This window comes from Eptatretus burgeri, chromosome 5 (assembly GCF_056783735.1).
Source record: "Eptatretus burgeri isolate ZD-2024b chromosome 5, Ebu_testis_v1, whole genome shotgun sequence".
Classification (NCBI taxonomy): Eukaryota; Metazoa; Chordata; class Myxini; order Myxiniformes; family Myxinidae; genus Eptatretus; species Eptatretus burgeri.
The window spans coordinates 48,828,772-48,853,710 of NC_140965.1; the positions used below are offsets into that span (position 1 = coordinate 48,828,772).

Below are 24,939 nucleotides of genomic sequence, written 5' to 3' on the forward strand. Positions count from 1 at the left end.
CAGATGAGGCCAATCAGTGGGATACAAACCGTAAACTGTTCAGCCTGGTGGAGGGATGCGCTCTACCGAGTGCCCTTCCAATCTGCGAGTCTCGATTATTAAATGTTGAATGTGCTGTCTGTGCTTGTTCTTTCCTCACCCCACAACCGAGTTCACCCCACCACCAACAAAGTATTAATTTAATCTAATGCCAGGAGTTCAATAATAACATGGAAGAGCTTGAAGCTAAAGTACTTATAGTGAGGAGTGTCATGGAGTACGGTATCACTCAATATCAGGGGATGATACGGGGGGGGGGGGGGAAAAACATGTGTACACAATGATATGCTCATAAACTGCTATCAAATGAAGTCATAAGCATTTAAAAATGTTGTAATCTGCAATATGAAGGAAGCAAGAGAAACGCCGCAACGCCAAGGAGCATCAAGAGCGATCCCTTTAATCCATCACTCCAGCCTCCAACCACTCCTCCTCCCTCCGCATGATGTCATGCCCGTCATCCACAGCACACGTGATACAGTGTATTCGATATGTACAATGAGGCTAAATACCACAAAAAGCCATACCTTTTATTTTCGAGCATTTTCTCAACCACCAAGATTTATAGGACTCCAGGATACATCGCTAAAGTACCAAAAGGAGAGATCGTTAAAACGCAAATTTGTACTCCTTCTTATTCCTCTTGTTCTTCTGCTTCTTCAACTCTCAAAACAATGTTAAACTGTAGCCCAACCTACCTCAATAACTGCTGAAGCCATGATGGTGATTCCAGCGCAAGGAAGTTACTTTGTCTCTGGGCTAGTGCACGCAACCCCAAATTTAAAAATATATCAAACATTTTGTTTAGCTGTGTGCAGGATATCCCAAAAAGTTGTGGATGGATTCAGATGAAATGTGGTGGGCAGGTTAGGTGTGTGGCAAGGATTAAATGATTCGATTTTGGTGAAGATCCGGATCCGGATCCGACTACAACAATTTTTAAAACCGCGGCTATGCAATGGCACAAGACTGATGGTTAAGAAGCTTATGCCACATGTAATCGAAGCTACTATTCTCACTGGGTGCGCCAAAGGAGAGGATGCAATTATACCTAGAATTCCACTCATACCAACAGATGTGCCCTTACGATTTCGGAGACTTTAGTTTCCAGTATGCCTAAGTTTTGCCACGTCCATCAATAAATCCCAAGGGCAAACATTGACAAAGTTGCTGGACTGTATCTTGAGGAATCCTGTTTTGCTCATGGACAATTTTATGGAGGATACTCAAGAGATGGAAGTTCCAAAAATCTCTTATTTCTGCCCCTACTGGAAAAACTGGAAAAAACCAAAAACATTGTGTATCCTGAGGTGCTGACATGACAGTGTTCAGAATTCCCAAGGCTATGCTGGGTACAGATCTAATATCATATAAGCTGGGGCTCATCGCAACTATAATCCAAGTGAGTACAAATTTTATATATATATATATATATATATATATATATATATATATATATATATATATATATATATATATATCAATCATGTTTCATGGAACTTAATATCATTTCTTTATCGCTGCATGTATTGCTCCTGGCCAGTTCCAGTATTTGGATGTGCGGGTTTCCTCTGGGCACACCAGTTTCCACACGTTTTAAGAATTATTTTATTTCCATGGGTTGTTTACCTCCCAACACTCCGATTTCCACTCATTTTGGAATTAAAGAATTTCAAGAAGAAAATATAAAATATGAAGTTCAAAAATAGTTTCAAATGAAATAAAACTGTTTTTACTTTCACTTAATCCTGTGTTCTTATTTAATATCCATGAATTAGCTATATCTCATTTACACAATTAAATTAGGAAATATACTATTCCATTGAGCACGTATCTGTAGCACAGTGCATTACACACCAGACTGCGACAAACGTAGTGGAAAACCGTTTCATTTCTTACATGAAAGAAAACTTTTCACAAAAATCCAAGTGTTTTATTGAACCGAATATGCCTTCATTAAGAACAATTCTAGGCCATTGATAGCTACTTTTCAGCCTGGGCATTGCCAGGTATTCTGCTAGTATATATATATATATATATATATATATATATATATATATATATATATATATATATATATATATATATATATATATATATATATATATATATATATATTATATATATATATATATATATATATATATATATATATATATATATATATATATATATATTGTTGCAGTTCTAGAAACTGCATCCCTCCAACACCAATGGCAGCCAACATAGAGTGGTCCCCAGACAGTTATTTCATTAATGTACGTTCAGATAGTCCCTTCCTTCTTGTCTAGTGGGTCGAACTAGACAAGAAGTGTGTTGTGTAAATCTCATAGTTTGGTCTGATGAAATCTCTGAACTCATTTCTATTCTTTTTTTTCTCCATTCATGAGGTAAATCCAAGCAAAGGGGTCCTCGCGTGAGCCAGCAGGTGCTATGCTCGGACACCCATTTGTAAAAACCACGGCCGCACCCTTCTCGTGTGCACTCCCCCGATCCCCGTTGGACACAGTGTACTATACCAAAGCGTCGCTTCCAACACAGAGGCCTCAGCCCAGTGACTGTCAGACAGACAACAATTATATGGTCAACATCAGTTAAACATCAAATGAAGCCACCTATCCGTATTTCGGGCATATTTGCCCTTATCAGGATGGTATACCGATTAAATACCTAAGCAATGATGACCACATTCGTCGTTTATACATCAGATGCACCTCCTGATTGTAATGGTGAGCATCACCGCGGATTATGTCTCACATGGAAAAACCACATAATCTGCACAAAGCAACCATCTGTCTGCCACCCAGGTGATTGTTCCTGCTAATGCAAACTATTCAACCAGAAGGCACGTGATACGATTGATCGGCAGGCAAATCGAAACAAGTGGAGTGTGACGTCCACTCCCCCGATCTCCACGGGACGTAGTCCTACACCAAAGTACATAGTCGTGGATATAGTACTGTCGGATTACACACAATGTGTAAGCATACCCCGCAAGTTGTTATTATATATAGACTCATCATTGACTGGACTCTGGAGTGAACAAATGTATAAATTATAATTGCAAATTTATTCTTATTTTACTCCATCCTGATGCCTGAGAATATTTTGATATTGAACTCCAGCATGGAGGTAAACAGAGATTTAGGGCACTTCATCAATCCCACAGATGTTCGATGAACTCCATAGGGGATAAAAAGGGGACCAATGGGAAGTCCTTTAATATGACTGCACTCCTTTGTCCAGAGTAAGTCTTTAGAACCTATTTAGTAAATTATTTGATGTGAATTACCTTCATGATTTGGAATTGGTGGTCTTTTACGCATCTTTTTCCCTACAACCTTCCAGATCAATGTCTTACTGAAGTTGAAAACAATTGTGGAGAACCAGAGAGTGTCTCTCAATTTGCAGAAAGATAGCTGCCTCAAGCAAAAGTGTTAGTGCAGAGGAAGCGAAGACATCCTTCCAATGCTTGTGCATTGCTGAGGAATAACTGGTGGAACGGTGCCAAAGGCTTGTGGAAGATGTCGTTTTACAAAAGTAAATGGCGATTGTTCCTGGTTTCTTTTTCCACAAGCAAAAATTAGAATTTTTACATTTATAAAAATAGCCACTTCAAACTATAATCTGTTTTCATAAGTTATTTTATTAATAAGTCCATGTGTATGTTCATTTTTTTTTGTTTTCCTGTAAAGAGTGCAGTCTTGATGTTTTGATACTCAAACATCATTGTGTATTTTCAGGTTTGCTACCTGAGCACCCTTGGTGGCTACTGTGTTTGTGATGATATCTGACAAATACTAAGGAAGCTGAGTTCCAACAGCCTGTGGTCATGCTATAGACTGAAAGGGGGGGAATGACAAGCACATTTTCCAACACTTACCTGCAAGGTGTAAATCAGTAATTATGACACATTAAATATTCAATCCTCTTAATAGTTGGTAGGAACCAGGCAAGAGAGAAATGCATCATCTATGCCACCGCATGCTTACCCACCCCTCCCCTCTCCCCTCACGCTTTGGGGAAGAGGAAAAAGCTTTGGTTGCTTTACGGCCAAGGTGCCAATTGGATCAGGATCAGCACCATCTGGTTATGCTGTGACAATGACATGAAGCGTTGGTGACGAGTGATTCGTGAGGATCTAACATGGATGACTCAGGGGGACGAGGGGAGTGAACAAGCGAGGTGGAGTGAGTAAAGTCAAGTCAGACAGTCCTCATGAATCAGCTGCTGAATGGGACTTGTGGCACATCCTGCCTTCATGAGCTGTGGTCCCCATTGAAAACTGGAACTTTCCTGCCTGGTATCTCTTTCTCACCTGGTTTTGTATCGATGGTCAATGTATGTGTGTGTGTGTGTGTGTGGTGTGTGTGTGTGTGTGTGTGTGTGTGTGTGTGTGTGTGTGTGTGTGTGTGTGTGTGTGTGTGAGTGCGTGTGTGAGTGCGCGCACACGTGTGCACGTGCTCTTTGGGAGTTTGGTTTCTTTTGCTGTTGTTACGTGTTGTGATATATCATAGCGCAGCAGTGAATTTATAACATCAATAATGAATATCCAAATGTTTATTTAAACATTTTGCAAAACAAAAAAAAATCACATGAAAACTCCCCAGAGCACAGAGCAAATCCTCAGATCTTTGCACTTTCTTGCAATGGCACAATCACAAGTTCCCCAGTGTGGTCACATGACCCGCACTTTGGAAATTGAAAGCAAAGCGCACACAGTACAAGTGTAAATGATTATAACTCTCTGTACTATCCAGTACAAACGGACAGAGATTTGTACTTTATTAAAATTATGAAGAGGTATAAATCTTGTGCAAACAACGACAAACACAATCTCCCTCTGTCCATATATTATTATATCTATAGAATACCAGTCAAACTGAAAGTGTGTGTTCCATCCAATGGCAAAACTATAAAACAAACCGGGAAATAAAGGAAACCCAACAATACCCCGTATTAAGCAATGGCAATTTAATAATCATATGAAAGCATTAACCTGTTGGTAAAACCTGCACTAAATTCATCATTATCAAAAACACGAGTGTGGATAGATTTCTTTGAAATCCAATTCAGCAAAAACAAAGCTTTGGCAAATGACGATTGAAAGCAAAGAGCACATGGTAGAAGTGTAAAGGGATACACCTCGGTAATATCCACTGCATATGGTCTTGCACACCTCATTCCAAATTCTGTTGGTTGTTCTGCTGTTAGGGACAGAAAACTTTGTACCATTTGAAACGAAGCGAAGGAAACCCCGTTCATGTTGTATGAAGTTCAAATACCAAAATCAAAATTGTGCACTTGTTGGTTCACCTCGCAAAAAGCTAACTTTGTGACTGTGTCCGTGTTGTAGCTCTAGGACTTTAAAAAAATGTTGTCCGACTCAAAAAAAAGGTATGAAAATCAAAACGTCCACATGCTATCATATTGTAATCTACACTTCAAATGTAATTGTCTCAGTCAGTATAGTATGATTGTGCAAATGTGACATTTTAACACTAACATGCTTTCTCATTCATTCATTCGGTCATTTATAAATGTGCAACATCTGGTTCCTGGTTGCATCATTTCTAGCAGGTGCGGCTGTGCCACTTGTGTCGTGCCCCACATTTTTTGGGCAGGTGTTTGTCGTTTGAACACAGTACTCTTGCGAAAGACATCGTGGGATCTTTAACGTCTACCAGCAGACGGGACGCCCGGTTTAACGTCCATACGATGGACGGACGGAGCATTCAGTGATGCAACACTCTTCCTGCGAAGCACGAGGGTTATAGTCTATAGTTAGGTTGGGAATATAACTCAGACGGAACAGCTTGAAGGTGAGTGTGCTACCTCTGAGCTATCCTGTCAACAATGTTTCCTATGATGTAAAATTTGATTGCATACAATGTATGGAAAATCTGTTATAAACCCAGAGATGCTGTTCCCTTTTTTATTTACATAGTTAAAAGTCTCTGAGTAAACCCAGCTTATTTTGTATGTGTAAAAAAGTAAAACCTGTGTTATCCATTCAAAACTTGTGCTTAGCTGTTTCCAAGAAAAGGCAGGTAGAATATGGCTGCACAGATCAAGGGACCATGTAAGTTCAGTATCAAACAACACACAAAATTGCACTTTATATTTATATTTCAAATGCCGAAACGAGTTCCCAAGATGAAAAACTCATCATACTCCTGTCTTTTTCAAAACGAGGTCAGTCTTGTTTAGATCTAAGAATTTACAAGATCCTCACCACCAACACAACTGAAGCATAATAAAGGTCAAAGTGGACATGATGTCATGTATCAATTCCCCCTTGTACTTTCTGCAACCTTCGGGATAAGCTTCCACATGATGAACGATTTCAAAGTTGGAGAGCGTGTGAATGTGCACATCCTATCTACAGTGTCCCCAAGCACAGCTTTGAAGCACAAAAGTTCAGCCCGTGACTAAAATGTTGTTGGAGATCGCACCGGGTAGCGTGTACATCAGTAAAACGATGAAGACCACCAGGATGATGATAAAGATGGCACCGAAAATGTACCACTTATAGTTACGCCAGATCACAAGCGCCAAAGACTTCATGGGGTTGAGGAACCAGTTGATGGAGGAGTTGGGACGGCTGTACGAGACATCGAGGGAATGGGATGAATCAATGGTAAAATGCAGATTTTTTTTTCATGAAATAGTATTTAAACCACTGGCTTCGAACGATGCACTTTAGATCATGTAAAATGTGCTTCATATGTTACTACATTTTAAATGTAAACAGATGGCAGTCCAGATTCTAACCAAAATGATTCGGCATGCAGGAGGGGGAAGTAAACAGGCGAATACAATGCAGTGAGATGTAGAGGTAGTTGAGAGAAAGACAAGGACATGAAAAGCCGAGCAAAATCGACGCAGGGAAACCAGGGACGACAAGCGAGTCGCGTCATGCACCCAACAGCCTCTTGGCTGTATACCCTGGCAAGTTATAAACAAACATGACAAGAAGAGCAATAATTAACACAAAGACGAATATTTTGGTAATCAGCCATTTGTAACGAAAGCAAATAAAATAGCGAAAGGATTTCAATGGGTTGAGAAACCAGAGGAAAGAAGTGTCTGGCCGACTGTCCCAGGCAGCGTGTGATGATAGGAAGGAGAGAATAGATTAGAGAAGCACCAGGAAAACATGTCAGAAGAAACATTTAAGAACTATTGCAGGATTTCATGGAATCAGGGGATAATCGGTGGTCAGAAACTTGCACTTTATATTTACATTTTAAAATATAAATAAAGGATGTACAGTACAAGGATGTCAAAAGAAACAAAGCCCTGTCTTACATACGTATACATCCGATTTCTTAAGCCATATTTTACCAAATACCAGTGGACGTCTACGAAGGGCAAAATAACAACAACAATAACAATCCAAATTCAGATTTTGATATGTCCATTCATTTGATATAATACAAGAGCAAACTTTATGTGACCATGGTACAAGCATAAAGGTGTATTGTATTTTTGGAAAGATACCCTCGGATATTCGATGTCTACATAATCATCGATTGGGTAGGCCAGATTTATGTCCTCTCTCTAGGAATTGGTGTTTTACGAAACAATGCTATGATAAGTACAGGGACCACAACGACTTGTAATTGTAACTTACTTTATCAGGAATCAAACACAAAACCAGGTAGATCGGAAAGTAGCAATTTCGTGCACAGACACACGCACACGCACACGCACACGCACACACACACACACACACACACACACACACACACACACACACACACTCGTGTGCAGCCTTGTGGCTGCTGGTTGCATCATTGGTTAGGGACACAGCTATGCCACTGATGCAATGCTCCGATTACCAATACACTGGCACTCACTTCACCAACCTCGGAAGGATGGCAAGCTAAATCAACCCCGCCTAGCGTTAATTCAGCAGTCGACAGGGCTCAAACCTAGGACCCTAGGATCCCAAGCCAGCCATCTAAACTGCTAAGCCAACACCAGGGTTATCTCACCAACAAAAAGCAAGGGATGAACCAGAAAGCATCAGAAAATGCAAAGCCCATCCACATCTGGTTTGGACACAAAATAAACTTGATGAAAACAACTAAAAAAAAAGATTAAATTTATTATTTGGTGTTCTCCATATTCTCATAATGAAGGTTTGTTGGAAACTTGATGACAAAAGCTCAAATGGTAAAAACGTTATGGCATGAACAGACAGAAAAAACAGACAGACAGACAGACAGACACACCACACAAGCGAATGCAAAACCCCATCCCCACGCAAGTTAACATAATTACTTTATGCCCCCTTTAGGATTTAGAATTCTCAGTGAAATTCAGTTGATTCATTGATTCAGCCATTTGGCCAAGATGACACCACATCGTACACAAATCAAAATGTACCGAAACCACTATATGGCATTAATATATATATATATATATATATATATATATATATATATATATATATATATATATATATATATATATATATATATATATATATATATATATATATATATATATATATACATATTGTTGCGGAAATGATCACTAAAGGAGTTTATAAATGCTTAATATAGCATAGTTAGACACTTATTGAGTATTTCAAATAATCGTAAAACAATTAAATGTCATTTTCGATATGCATCACTAATTAGGACGGTTACAAACCTCAGACCCACTCCATTGTGTGTGTCTAAAATTCCTCATTCCTGTGAGCCCTTATTTGATGTTTATGCCTGTGCCATCGAAGGTGGGTGGAGGTTATGTTTTCACCCCTCTCTGTTTGTCTGGTTGTCTGTGAGAAGGATATCTCAAAAAGTTATGGACAGATTTGGTGGACAGGTCAGGTGTGTGACAAGAACGAATTGATTCGATTTTGTTTAAGATCCAGATCCGGCTACGAGAATGTTTTAAGTGATTCTTCACCATTGAGTAATAGGGTTTAAAACAATATGTAACACGATATCTCAAAAGGTTGGAAATTTGGATGAAACAGATTCGGACAACTGATTAAGGGAATGGGCACTGATTCGGATTAAACTTGGTGGGCAGGTTCGGTGACAAGGATGAATGGGTTTTGGTGAAGATCCAGATATGGATCTGGATGTAAGATTTTTTTAATTTTTAAAGTGATCTTCACAATCGAGAGATGGCACCAAAAATGATATACTGCATAGCGTGATATTTCAAAAAGTTGTGTATGAGTTGGTTAGGCCTAAGTCACATTTGGCATGGCGGCCGTGGAGTCTCCAAAATCTACGGCCACTAGCAATTATAGGTAACTTAGGCCACTTTGGTGACAAGAACAAGCCAATTAGATACCAGTTAGGCCTAAGTCACATTTGCTCTACGGCGAGGATATGGCGGCCGTACGCCCTCTGAATGGACAGAAACGTGCGGCGGCCGCAGAGTTTCTGAGGTGGCTTCAGGGTGGCCCTACGCCGCATGGCTATATTTTACAGGCCGTAGGGTCACCGTGGAATTATAGTGCGGAGTTATAACTTTTTTCACTTCTACATTCACCGTAGCAATTCGACAAGCCGAAACAAAAGAACTGGTTAAAAAAGAACCCACTCGTTACCGTCCGTCTGGCTGCACGTTCGCCTTAGGGCCCCCCTGCGGTCGCCTTGCGGTCGCCTTGCATCTGCCTTGAAAATTCTATGGCCGTCACAGGAACGCCCTAAGGTCACTGTGCGACATCATATCAAAGACCGTGCGGCACCCCCCACGTTTTCGCTCTCCACAATTTATAAATTCGCCGTGCGGCTACCCGAAAAATAAAAACATGTGACTGCTACATTGTGTGACCGTAGAAATACTGCGGCCACCGTATAATTGCTAGTGGCCGTAGATTTTGGAGACCCCACAGCCGCCGTGGCAAATGTGACTTAGGCCTGAAGATCCGGGTGCAGATCCAGCCTATCAGTAGGATGCAAATCCTAAACTGTTAATCCCAGTGGAAGTTTATGCTCTACTGAGTGCCATTCAAGTGATCCTATGTTTTCTGTCTAAATGTGACGTTTTTGCACTGCAGTTGGCCATAACACCGAGTTTAGGCAGGAAAAGGGGTTGCAAGGAGGCCCGCCTGTGACTCAAGATGGTGAAAGGCATAAGTCCCGTCTACCGACAGGTCGGGGCATGGACCATTGGCAAACGTGAGGGGAGAGGAATGAATCATCATCTGTGACATCAGTCGGACAGTCTCTAAAGGCCTGGGCTGACAGGAAATAGGAGGAGAACTCCGGAAGCTCGATGCTGAAGGCTGTGCTCTGGAGCGAGCTCGAGAGAGGAGAGAAGCCACGCCTTGTACTCAGAGCGGCACACCCTTTTTATGGGACCATGCTCCTCCTCCCCCACCCCCTTTGCAGTCTTTTGGGAAGTTCTCCTGCCACACAACTTACCAGGTTTGGCTTAATAACTCTGCTGTCCCACTGTGTCCTTTGTCTTCTCTCGTGTTTGTCTGAAGACCAAAAGCATTGGTAATTAAGGTTCCTGTCCACCACTTGTCTGTTTCTTGATTGCGGATTATTATTGTGATTGTTGGTGTACATATGTGCTTATTTTTACATAATACACTTGGAAAATCTGAATTGGTCTCCGGCTCATCCTGCTTGCTCGCGACGGTTTAATCTGGCGACGAAAGGAATCTGTTTACGATAGCAATTAGTCATGGTCTGGTACCGTCAGAGTTCACGGTATCATGCAAATCATTGGTAAGCTCAGCCACAGATAAGACGTATCCCATGATTGCCTTGGCACGTCACTCATTAATCGCAGGACTCCCTACCACTTGGCAACTTGAACTTGGACGTGAGAAGTCTGCGGCAGAGGAATGATGTGGTCGCTCAGCGACTCACCGGATTCAAACCAAAGCAACTGGGTCAGATCCACGTGGACTGTTATAATATATACATATCTATATATCGAAACATGTGGAGTGTGACGAGCACTCCCCTGATCCCCAAGGGACATTGCGTCACCTCCGGCACAGAGGTCTCATTCTGGCGACTCTATCAAACAGACAAAGATTACATGGTCAACATCAGTTAAACATCAAACGGAGCCAACTTTCTGGATTTCAGGCTTATTTGCCCTCATCAAGATGGCATACTATTAAATATTTAACCAATGATGACCACACATTCGTCGTTTATACATCAGACGCAACACCTGACTGTTATGGTGAGCATCGCCATGGATTATTTCTCACATGGTAAAACTGCATCATCTGCACAGAGCAAGCATCTGTCCACCCCCAGACGATTGTTCCCACAAATGCAAACCATTCAACAAGAAAGCGCATGATGTGATTGGCAGGTAAATCGAAGCATGTGGAATGTGACGAGCACTCCCACGATCCCCATTGGACATAATTCTACACCAAAGCATCACCTCCAATCGGAAGGCCTCAGCCTGGCGACTGTCAAACAAAGATTATCTAGTCAACATCAGTTTAACATCAAAAGGAACCACCGATCTGGATTTCAGGCTTATTTGCCCTTATCAGGACAGCATACCAGTAAATATCTAACCAATGATGACCACATTCGTCGTTTATACATCAGACACACCTCCTGACTGTTATGGTGAGCATCGCCACGGATTATGTCTCGCATGGTAAAACCGCATAATCTGCACAAAGCAACCATCTGTCTGCCACACAGATGATTGTTCCTGCTAATGCAAACGATTCAACCATAAGGTACGTGATGTCATCAGAGGGTAAATCGAAACAAGTGGAGTGTGAAAAGCACTCTCGCGATCCCCATTGTGTGTTGAGGGCAAATAAGAAATCTGGATAGGCGGCTCTGTTTGATGTATAACAGGTGTTGACCATGTAATTTCTGTCTGTTTTTGTTGACCTCTTTTGTCTGTTTTTGTTGACCGAGGACAATGTTGACCTCGGCCTTCGGACTGGAGGTGACACTTTGTGTAGGACTAGGTCCAATGGTGATCGCAGGAGTGCTCATCGCACTCCACATGTTTCGATATATATGTATGTATGTGTATATATATATATATATATATATATATATATATATATATATATATATATATATATATATATATATATATATACATACAGATGCATACAAGTTTGGTTCTTCTATCAATATCGGGTTATTTAGACTTTAGTAAACCATCAAGACGATTGATGTTGAAAGCTGAAGCAGAAATTAACCTGGGAGTGCACCATGGCAATGGGCCAAATGGCATCATTTCCTTGTTTGAAGACAGTTTCCCCTCAGTCTTATCTTGTTAAGCAGTGTGATTTCATGTTTGTGTTTTTTACGATTTTCATATGTACATAAGCATACATACAGATAATTTCCTTGTGGGGTCGGGGGGGAGGGGGGAAATCCTGGGAAACTCTAGCACATGTGCAAAATTTGGTGGCGATTGGTCCAGGAGTCTGGAATTGTATAGAAATCAAAGAAAAGTTTAATTTGTATAGAGATCAAATAATTGTCTAGAAATATATGTATATGTGCATTGTCTATACTGTCTATACCGAAAGAAAGAAATTATGGCATTAATAAAGCTTATCCCTTGGTTTGCCGAAAATTCTCAGTACGTACTTTGGTTTCTCCAATGGTTCTGGTTCATTCCGAGCCTGTCCCACAGGGCTCTTTTCTGCCTCATCACCTGTGAGCAGATGCATCTCTGCCTCCACCTTGCCCTGAGATGTGCAAGCATTCAGAAGGAAAGGAAAGAAAACAAGTGTTCCCAAAATAATTCAAATAATGCAAGAATTGTCACCATACTTATGCTGCATTACCATGGTCATTTCTCAAAAATGTGGCAAAGTTAGGACCTCACACTGGGGAGAAAAATCACAAACAAGCAAATTCTTGACAGCATGACAGCAGCTGAGAACGCAATATACAATAAGTGTTTGTATCACTGCTGACATGATAATTAAAAGCAAAATCATGACCAAATAAAAAAGAATAAAGAAATAAATATTTAAAGAGTATGTAACAAAGAATGTACAGAAGGATAAACAACCTGAAGAAAAGAAAAACAGTCGAAAATTATCTGGAGCAAGAATGTAGAACACATGGTATAAATATTGATCCAGAAATGAGAACAGGAGGAAGGGAGGGACAGAAAGGAGAGTAACATTACCATCAAGGTAAGGACAATGTGTATGAACCAGAATCCCCTAAAGTAAGTATATACCTACCAAAATACGAGAAAATTACAGAGATCAAAACCACAGATAGTTTGGGTTATTGCTTCCCTTGCAGTGGGTTATCTCTGTTATCTCTACATAGTTTGGGATCCAAGGTCCAAAAAGGGCCTTAAAAATTAAGTTACCTATCATGGAAAGATATACTTTGCAGGCCACTTTTTTTGCAAGTTCAGACCCTTAGGGAACAGAATCCAGAGGCCTGCTCTGCCCGAGGAATTGCATAATTTGAAAGAAATTGCATTTTTTACCTCTCCTACCCTCAAATCGAAACTCGCATCTCGTGAAAAAATGAAAAATGCAGGATGATAAAGTTAGGGTAATTTTAATAGTAATAGTACTAAACTTGGCACATTAATAGAACATAACATCCTGAAAATTGCAACTATACTTTTGACATAAAATTTCCAAGATGGTCAACATTTTTTCCAAGATAGGACAATATGTTTGACCATGGATATCAATCTTCCATTATACGTTGAGTATTATTCAAATTGTTTCATTGCTTTGTGTTTGTTATAAAACCATTGCATGGTTTACACTATTAGGGAGTGCAATACAATGTATTGGGGCTTGTTTCTAGTGTCAAATCTGTTATCCTCCCAATGTTGACCCAAATGATTTAGCACATATATTAAAAAGGTATTGCGAAGTTTTGAGTTTCTCATGTCTGTGACCCTCAGATAAATAATTTGGAAACATACATAAATATGGCCCTTATCTTCTAAAATACTTATTTTTTTCTCAATAAAAATACTCATAGTTAAAAGAAAATTCATAGAATATTTGACATGTCAAATGATTAAATTATTTTATTTTATTTAAAAATCATGTACACAACTACCATCAGGCTGGATATTTAAGATAACATTTTCATTGTCTTGTTTAAATAAAGGAATAAAAATATTACAAAATGCATTTTGAAACAATGAATACTCCCTCTCTTCCAAATTGGCATACTAGCAGACGACAACATTGAAGCAGATCTCCACAGTAAAAGGTACATATGTTGTTATAGTATGCATGAAACTGCATTGGAATGTTGCATAATATATGTGCAAGTGACCATGTTATCAATTAAACAAAACATACCCATAATAGTAGGGCGGCTAAGGCAGTGGTATGTGCATTTTGTGTTAAAAGCATGAAAGTTGGCACACTTACACATTGACCCATACCTTAAAAAATTAGATCTAGAACCCACTTGCCACAGACCAATTAGAGGCCTGGTTGCATGTAAAAGTTTTAGGCGGAATCACATTTATACATTAAATAATAAGAATAATTAATTTAATACAAAATACTTCTGCCTAAAATATTATGTCAGCTAATGAACTATTATGAATGCAATATTTAAATAATGCCAAAGAGCCTGGTGTTGGCGTAGTGGTTAGGGTAGTGGCTTGGGATCCAAAAGGTCCTGAGTTCAAGCCCCGTTATCCGCTTGAATTAATACACACCAGGAGGTTGACTCAGCCTGTCATCCTTCCGAGGTCGGCGAAGTGAGTACCAGTGTACTGGGCCCAGTGTATGCCCCGGTTAGAATAGGTGTACCATATCCCTGTGTCGTAAGAGGCGACCAGGGTTGCGTCAGGAAGGGCATCCGGCGTAAAACCTATGCCAAATCATTATGCGGATCATAACGGATGATCCGCTGTGGCGACCCCTAACGGGAGCAGCCGAAAGAAGAAGAAGAATAAGAAGAAGAAGAAGCAGAAGAGATTTAAATAATGCCAAAAACATTAGGATTTTTGGTTACCATGGCAACAGAATTACAAGCATTTTAATAGTCTACTTACCGTCCTTATACAAATATAACCCTCCCATTATTTTTCCTAAGATGCATATTAATAACATGTGAAAATGAAATTTTTGTTTTAGTCCATTTGATGATGCTACTAATAATTATTTGTTGACATGCAAGTAGCACAGGAAGTGCACTTGCTCCGGTGGTGAATAACCAGAAGATCATCACTGTAGCCACCTTTAAATGACTATTTGGCGATCAATTTTCAGAAGAAGGTGAGTAATGCTACATTCATATCGCAGATTATATACTTCTGCACTCATAATGATAAAAAAATACAATCAAAACATGTAAAGAAACGATATAATGGCAAATTAAACCTATCATCAATTTGGAAATCCCCCCACTCAAACTTTTGACCAATGTACTACTTTCTACAAGACATGTTATATATATATATATATATATATATATATATATATATATATATATATATATATATATATATATATATATATATATATATATATATATATATATATATATGAACCTGAGATGAACTATGCCCCAAATCCTAATTTATTTAAATACATATCAAGTCAATGAGATTAATAAAACAAATGGTAAATCTCAACATTCATCTCGTTCGCCAGAATGTCAGGTCACTTAGTGCAAGGAAGCAGTCCTTATTTAGATGTGCATACTTGTTCTTGCTTTAGAAGAAATTGTCTTATTACAAGTGGCTGTACATATAATGTTTTTGAGATACAAAGATATTCTTGTATTATTCTAGACTGCAACGTATAGTACATATTTGTTTCTTCAACAGATTATCTGGCATGGTCGAGTAGACTGAATAAATCATGGAACCAGAACACACAAGGGAGAAAAGATCCCGATCTGACACAGATTATTCCAGATGTCTAATTTGTCAGCATGTATCAGAAACTGTGCCGCTCCAACAATCAACGCCACTGGGTTATCCAGCACTTCTTAACGCTGTCACTAAATGAATGGATGAAGTAAGCTTTTTGATTGGAACGAGACATTATAGATGAACATAACTTTATGCTACATGAACCAAAAATGCATGCAAAATCTCGTAACAGTTATACAAACCGAAAGACAGTTAAACAGAAAATACGAAATGTTAAGACTACTGTGAACAATTGTGACGAATCAAGCTATAGTTCCAACACAGCACATATGGGAACAAGGTCAAGTTCTGAGCAAGCTATCCGATACAAGCACCAGTGTTTCATTTGTTGCAAAGAGCGAGATAAAAAGGTCGAATGGAAGCTCTTGCTCATCACAGATCTAGAAGGGCATAAACCGATTCAACAGAAAGCAAGAAGCCTTCATGATGAAGTCATGCTGAAGAGATTACATATGTTTGATAGTGGTTGCATTGACATAGTTGCAGCAGATTTTCGCTATCACCGCTCTTGCATGACAACTTACATGAACAAGAGGATCACTGGCGCAAAACAGCAAGCTGAGAATGATCCATATTATGATGCATTTGGAAAACTGATTTCCGAGAAAGAAGCGCCCCTATTTCTTGAGAATAAGGTATTCTATATTACAACCCTACGAAATCAGTACTAGACTAAATATGTTCTGTTATCCTCATTGTCTACATCTTGAGTGGCTGTGATACAGTCAGCTATCCATTCCAAAGAGGAAAGAAGCGGGCTTTCAAATGTGCTGTAGACAATCCAGAAAAGCTTCTTCCACTCACTCAGTATGGCAAACCTGGCGAGAACTTTATCCTTGATGTATCGACTGATGTCATTGAAGCTGCTAGATTCTTCTTTCTGGCACTCTATACACAATCTGATTTCCTGGGTATTCTGGATGTCCTGTGTGCACACATTTTCGCTACCAAAAAATGTGACCTCAGATGCCTGCCTCCTACAGAGGATGCATTTTACCTTCACTTGCTATGAAGTCTTCACCAAATGGCTGTGTGTAAGAGTGCTCACATTTCGAAACCAGTACACCTAATAGCAACTACATTCGGCAGAGAAATCAGGAATGGCAAACTGGTGTCAATAATGATGACAAAGGATCCAAAGCCAAGAGCTGTACAGGAAAAGTTCTGTAAATGCAAGAAGAGCAACTGTCTTCAGAGCTGCCTGTGTGCTCGAGCCAACTTGAAATGTGTTTTTGCTTGCCTTTGCATGGGCGACCCACTGAAATGTTGACGCGTTGAAGCAAACCTCTTGATTCCTGATGAGAACTAAATAATGAACTAGTCAGTGGAATATTCATTTTCATTGATGAGTGCAACATGATACATGTCAAATTTTGCAAGACTTTGTAAAAAGATGTAATTTTACTAAGTGTCATCATGTGAAACTATTTGTATTTATTATATTAGAGATGGTGACAACATAAAAGACACAAAAAGAACTCACGTGCATTTATATCAAATCTGTGGTGAGAACAGACATTTAGTCAGAAATTGACAGCCATTTTGAAAAAAAATGGTAGCCATATTGAATTTTTCATTAAATTTAATAGTGTGTTTTCTTGTCCAACTTTCAAAGGGTGAATAGTACATATATCAAGCAAGTAACAATTCTGAAAATGTTTCTTTACGGACCAAATTATCGTCAGTCATGCAAAATGGCAGCCATCTTCGAAAGATACAGCCACAATACATTGGGTTTTTTACGCCAAAAAAGAGTAAACCAAGCAATGGTTTCGTAGCAAACACAAAACACTTGAATAATTGCAATAATACTCAGAATATAATGAACAGAGATATCTATGGGAAAATATGGCATCCATCTTGGAAAATGGCGGCCATCTTAAAAATATGGTGGCCATTTTGAAAAACTTTGGTCAAATTTATAGTGAATACTTTAAAGGATGTTATGTTCTAGTAATGTGCCAAGTTTAGTACTATTTTAATTCAAATTTCCCAAACTTTATCCTTCTGCATTTTTCAATTTTTCACGAGAGGCGATTTTTTATTTGAGGGTAAAAAAATGCATTTTTTTTTTCAATTTTGCAATTCCTCCGGCAGAGCAGGCCTCTGGATTCTGTTTCCTAAGGGTCTGAACTTGCAAAAAAAAAGTGGCCTACAAAGTATATCTTTCCATGATGGGTCATCTCAAATTTTGGTGCCCTGGATCCCAGACTAACAATGATGGCATGGCTTTGTAAGCAAAGGCACCCTTCATCTCTTTCTCTTGGCATCTAACAGCTTGGCTGAAACATATATGGATGGTTTTGCAACAACACAATTCCAGTTCATACTCCATATAAGGTGACATAAGATGAAAAGAGATTTCCAGCAGCCAATGACCATCATGATAGAAAATTGCCAAAGTGTTGTTGCAAGGTCTGTACAAATGGTTCAGCAGCAAATGAATGCTTCAATGAATTAAAAACAAGAAGATGACATCGTGCAGAGCACGATACTTGCAAATTTCATTAAACAAATTTGACCTCAAAAATAATTGGTGGTTGAATTCAATGACTAAATATGCAACTCTTCTTCAAATTTCAAGTGTATCAGATGAAAATTGACAATTTCAGAAATTCGGCCGATGTTGACCTTTTGGCCCATGTGGACCTCAAAAATAATTGAATGGTTTAATTCAGTGACCTGAAATGTAAATACTCTTCAAATTTCAAGTCAATCGGATTAAAATTGAGGATTTTAGAAATCTCACCAAAGTTGCTGACCTTTTGCCTATGTTGACCTTTTGGACCAAGTTGACCTCAAAAATAATTGACTCATTGAATTCAGTGACCTGAAATATAAATCTTCTTCAAATTTCAAGTCAATTGGATGAAAATTGAGGATTTTAGAAATTCGGCCTATGTTGACCTTTTGGCCGATGTTGACCTCAAAAATAAGAGGTGGTTGAATTCAGTGTCCTGATATGTAAATCCTTTTCAAATTTCAAGTCAATCGCATGAAAATTGAGGATTTTAGAAAATATGGCCCAAATTGGCCTTTTGGTCTATGCTGACTCTGGGCCTGTTGACCTCAAAATTAATAGGTGGTTGAATTCAGTGACCTGATATGCAAATGCTCTTCAAATTTAAAGTTAATTGGATTAAAATTGAGAATTTTAGAAATCTCACCAAAGTTGTTGTCCTTTCGCCTAGGTTAACCTTTTGACCTCAAAAAAAAAATAGACTTCTTCCTTATAAGAAACTCTATCATGTGGTGAAGTTCCATGAAGATCGGTTTTAAAATGTGACCTTTAGGTGATTGAAAGACAAGCAAACAGACAGAATAACAAAATCGACGAACCAATATACAATAATCAACAAATCAAAATCGACAAACCAATATACAATAAATCATCAACGAACCAATATACAATAAATCAACTAATCAAAATTGACGAACCAATATACAACAAATCGACTAACCAAAATTGACGAACCAATATACAATAACCAAAATCGACTAACCAATATACAACAAATCGACAAACCAAAATTGACGAACCAATATACAATAAATAGTCAGGGCGACTATGTTGTGATATAAAGACCCGTGGGATTTAAATGATTAGAACATGCCACCTACCTAGGTAGACTATTTAGGTCCCAAGGAGTAAGAAAATCCATGTTGGCAAAATTGGAAGTGTTGCAGATGGCGGCCATCTTGGATTTCAATTTCTTTCTTTTTTTACCTTAACCCTTTTGTGACTGACTTTCACAACTGCCATAGAGTTAATGTATACAAGTCTGCCAATGGTACTGACAGTGTTAATGGAACTTTTGAATATCATACAGAGCTTACTTTGGTGGTTTCTATCCTGTTTTGATGCTTAATGTGTTGTAAAGAGGTGCACTTGGATTTGCCAGTGGTACATAAATGAATGGCAGCCATTTTGTTTTTCAAAATGGTTGCCAAATTTGATATTTTATTTAAAATATGAGCTTTAACTGTCTCAGGATTTTTTGTATGGAAAAATACGCAGTAAGGACCGAAGGTTATACAAGAGGAATAGAGTTTCATGTTAGATAACAATTCAAAATACACACACTTATTTATTGCAATTTGGTATGCCCCCTATTTAAAATAGCTGCCGTGATTGGCTTGCAATTTCACATATTGCGTAAAATCACTCATGGCTAATTGTATTTAGGGCATACGTTTGTAGGTTTTCAACAAAAACATAGGTCTGGACATTACTACCCGGGCTATATTTTTCATAATGGACTTCCTTTTCCAAGTTCTGAAATGTGGTGCAACTGGGTATCTGTAAGTGAACACGTGTTGTAGAGGGCGACATTGAGGGTACAGGCTGCCTTTATCTGACAATCACCACATGTTATTGGACAGACGTTTACTGGCCCATTGTAATTTCAACAAGCCAACAAACATCTAACTTGATGGTAAGTTTACATGACTTCACTGTTTATGTTGAATATATAAATATAGAGAACATGTACAGCACATAAATAATGTAAGTTTACACAATGATAAAAACCTAATTTCACAAAACAGATGCAATCTAAACTACAAATGCTCATGTTACTTAACCCATTGGGGACCGTAGGCGGCATCTGTCACCCGCTTAATTTTGCACTCAGGGACGGTAGGCGGCATTTGTCGCCCAGCTACAAGGTGTTTAAAAATGCCGTATATTTCGATTAAAATTGCTGAGGTCAGAAAGGTCATTACATTACACGATACTTCATAAATAAAGGAAAGTATTCCCGTAAAAAAATTACAGTTGTTCCATAGCCAAAAAAACAGAAAATTTAAGTTGAAATCAAAGGGTTCGATCGAAATCTCGAACGTAACAGGCAGTGCTGAACAAGTACAGTGCGCATGCGCTGTTGGGTCCGCGGGCGATCAGGTTGTGACCCGATTGTATTTACTTGTCAACATCCGGTTTGAGTTACGTGTATATAAACATCTGATTTTTGGAACGACGGAGAAAGTGCAATTTCGGATTTAATGCTTTATTATTTCATGCAGTGATATACTCAGTTGCTGCTGAATTCAAGGAATATATACTGTGTTCGGCTGCAGATTCACTGTAGTTTGATATTTCTTCGCGTTGGAGACGTAAATTCGTAATGTGACCGTGTAAAACTCTAAGTGTAATGTTATCTCGCCACTGGCTGTAACGCATAACGTTAGCTGTGCGGCAGTGTTTGTGTCTTCGCGCTTCGTGTTGGCCGCAGGATTTCAGGCGCAGGCTGCACTACAGTAGGGTAGCTAGCAACGTGCTTTACAAAGCTAAGCTAAGCAGGATAAGACTGGTTGTGATACTTGGTGATATAAATATTATGACTTTCAGTTACCATGGCCAAGCTGCGTAAGCTATACAATGCCCAGGAAGCACTTGAACTTTATTGGGCAGATGCAGACAGTGAGAACGAATTTGACCAATATATTGAGGATATGGACTGATTAGCAGACTAAATTACACCCACCCAGCACTTTCTCAACACTGTGTTTGAATGAATGAATGCTTTGTTATGTTCCTGCACCTGATAAGGCAGATCTGGGACGCTGAAACGTGTGAATAAGCCGTCACAAACGTCAACTTCTGATAATAGCGTCTCTAGGATGTGCGTACCACGCTATTATGTTTACGCTATGCTGCTATACCACAGACTATTCACTATGTAGAAACAATGTGTCTGGTTTGCCGTTATCCTTTTTTGTTGTTGAAAGATTATCTTCTAAAAGAGAGATTTGGAACGCGTCGTATACAGATTGGAAACTATGGGCAAAGTAAGCGGTGGTTACATTCTAGCAATAACTATTTCCCCTAAAAAATACATAAACTAAAAAATAAACAAAGAAATAAATATGACACGTGGACAGATCCTCAGACTCGCCGGCGCGTCGATCGAGACAATCATAACTGTTATACTAACCAAAATCATACACACAATAATTATACTACAAACTGATTTCAGACATTTTACTTGTAATCGTTTTCATAAATATTGCGTGACTGTGTATTCTAACCGATGAGAGAATTAGTTGCAAACATCTCGGCGTTGTTTTGTAAATTGATATGTTTCTACACAATTGACCCAATACCATTCTTCATTCGTGTCGATAAAACTACATTTGGAAGCTCACGACAAATTTATTACCGTGAGCCCCAGTTATGCATAAATACTTTGTATTATTGCTGTGGCTATTCAAGAAGAAGCAAGCTCAATCAGAAGGTTTACCTCCAACACAAGCTGCGCTGCGTAATGCCATCTTGAGAGCGCACTACCAGGCCATGATTTGGAATAATGACATCATTGCAAATCCAGACCTGCCAGAACCGCTGGAATGTGGTTGGAATTTGGTAGATGGCCGATATAAACCAGTCATGACAACCTTGCCGCCTGCTCCGCAAGCAGTAATTGATCTGGTGAAATGTTCCTGTGCAAAGACACGATGTTTAAGTAATCGCTGCAAATGCAGAAAGAATGGATTGAATTGCACAGATCTTTGTAGCTGTAGTGAGGACTCAGAATCCTGTGACAACTCAGAAGACACAGTTCTCTCAGATGATGAAGAGGAGGATAGTGATAGTGAAGATGAGTTATTGTAACTTCCACAAGGATTGGAGCAAGCAATAAACTCTGGCAACCAACCACACAACTAGCATGTAGTATGGACAATGTATCACTGACTCAAAAGGATGAAATATTGATGTCATATTGGCGGTCATTTTGAATTTTCATATATTCATTCCTTGACTTGATAACTGTATGTTCAACTACTAAACTTAGCCTAACCTCATAGAACATTCATGGCCTTATAGCAACAATAGGCCTTAATACGTCCATTTTGAAATGAAAGATGGCTGTCCTCTGCAAGACTAAAACTGTAAATATGGCTTTTCATGTTCTTTGGTACCAATATAACATTCATATAGGGGTGATCTTATGAAGCATGTTAAACGCGTCACTGTCACTGAGATGATGATATATACATATATTCAAGAATAAGCCATAAAGGTGGCCATTTTGCAACTCAATATGGCTGAAAATTTTAACGGAATTTCAGCTGTTCACAAGAAATGTGTATTTCACTAATTGTTTGTCTTGATAAATGTGATTTTACAACAAAAAAACAGCTTTTTACAACATTGATATCCACATTCAGGGCAAATATAGACATAAAATGGTGGCCATTTTGAAATCCAAGATGGCTGCCCTCTGCAACACTTTCAAAATTGCCAACATGGTTTTTCATGTTCTTTGGCACCTATTTGACACATTCATATTGGTGGGATCTTCGAATCATCAAAATCCCACGGGATTGCATAATGTCCCCGACTAAAATCGACTAACCAAAATCGACGAACCAATATACAATAAATCGACTAACCAATATCGATGATCCAATATACAATAAATTGACTAATCAAAATCGACGAAGAACCAATATACAATAAATCGACTAAACAAAATCGATGAACCAATATACTGTTGCGAATTCGCACCCGCCGGCGTGCGATCGGCCACGTAACTCGAATCGCGACACGTCGCCCACCGGACGGACAATTCAGTCGTGACCCTCCGGGAACTATCGCCCGGAGCCAGTCACGGGTGGGGGTTTAACCTCACCACAATCGTGCCAATTGGTCATCCGCGCAGGATAGGGTTGCTCGCCAAATTCGACCTACCTAAGTAGGGGTCGACCGGGCGATTGTACCACGCCACAGGCTGACTCCGGACACGAACCGCTTAAGCGGTTCGTTCCGCATTACAGGGATAACCGAGCGGAGTTATCGTCGGCCTTGACGGTTCTGATTAATTACCGGACGTTTTAAACCCACTACGAATCTCTTACGCGATGCAGGATGGAGAGTCAATAAAAAGAAAGGAGACGAAGCAGAGCGGGAACAGTTCAACAAGCAAGCATTTTATTTACACACACACACAGAGCAAGCACGTATCCACAGCCATACAATTATGCAACAAAAGCAAATGCAGAGTTAAAACCGAATAAGACCGACACACAGCAGCACTTAAAACAATACTACTTGTGCGAGACTGGCGCCACCCACAGACATTTACACAAAAAGCAAAGGAAAAAGAAAAGAAGTCGCGACTTCCCTTTTCGTGGGCTGGTGAGTCCCTTTCTCACAACCGTCAGCATGGTCGCGCCTGGCCCTGACCTCTCTCGCGGCCGGCGAACCCTCTCCGGCACTCCTCGTCCGGACGCGCAGATCCACCTCACAACCGGCGCTGCCGCGTCTCCCGTCCATGCCTCCGTTCACAGACCGCTCACCAAGCCGCGAGCGCAGGACCTCTTCCCCCGACAAGACAAGCAGACAGGAAGCCTCGAAGACTCTCTAACTTATGAGACAGGAAGCCTCGAAGACAACTACTCAACTTAGGAGACAGGAAGCCTCGAAGACAACTCCTCTCTTAGGAGACAGGAAGCCTCGAAAAACCAACTCAACTTTCTTAAGGTCCGTGCTGTCCGCCTTTTGTAGTGCAGGGCTCCGCCCCTCACTCTGCCCCGTTTTTGGCCCGCCTCCCTTCGAGCTTCTTGGAGAAGCCTCTCGAAGGGGGGCGTGCCCTCTCGCTCTCCCTCCACCCCACCCCGTGCGGGTGCCGGGGGAGTCAGTTTTTGGCTCAGGGCCAGAGAATTATTCCCCCAAAAAGAGGCCCCCACCTTTTCTCACCTTTGACCGCTGGCTCGGATCGCACTTCCACCACACCGAGCGTGGAGAATTTCGACGGGAGAAACAGGCGGGAAAACCCCCGAGCATCGTTGTTGGTTTTTGTTTGTTCCTCCGCGGAGATCGTAACCGCACGGGGCCTATTGAATGGCTAGTGGCAAAGATGTGGTAGCGTAGATGGTGGATGTGGTGTGGTTGTAGTGTGGTTGGCACTGTGGTGGGGATGGCGTGGTTGTTGAGATGCTGTTTGTTTGAAATAAAAGATAGAACAGAAAAATGGCTAACTCAAAGCGTCGCAGCCCAGATGAATCACATAAATTCCCTCTATA

The 24,939-nt window shown here is 39.8% G+C and overlaps 1 protein-coding gene across 6 annotated transcripts in view; it reads right to left on the reverse strand.

Moving 5' to 3' along the window:
* Positions 1-4,584: 4,584 nt before the first annotated feature.
* Positions 4,585-24,939, reverse strand: part of LOC147026391 (otoferlin-like) — a 241,570-nt gene continuing 221,215 nt past the window's right edge. For 3 of the 6 annotated variants that reach the window (XM_085881790.1, XM_085881793.1, XM_085881789.1), the window contains 2 exons: positions 12,615-12,715; positions 4,585-6,643 (listed from right to left, as the gene is read on the reverse strand). In XM_085881790.1, coding sequence (XP_085737916.1) covers positions 6,460-6,643; positions 12,615-12,715 — 285 coding nt within the window. In that variant the 3' untranslated portion in view covers positions 4,585-6,459. The other 3 variants (XM_085881794.1, XM_085881792.1, XM_085881791.1) reach the window with 2 other exon arrangements.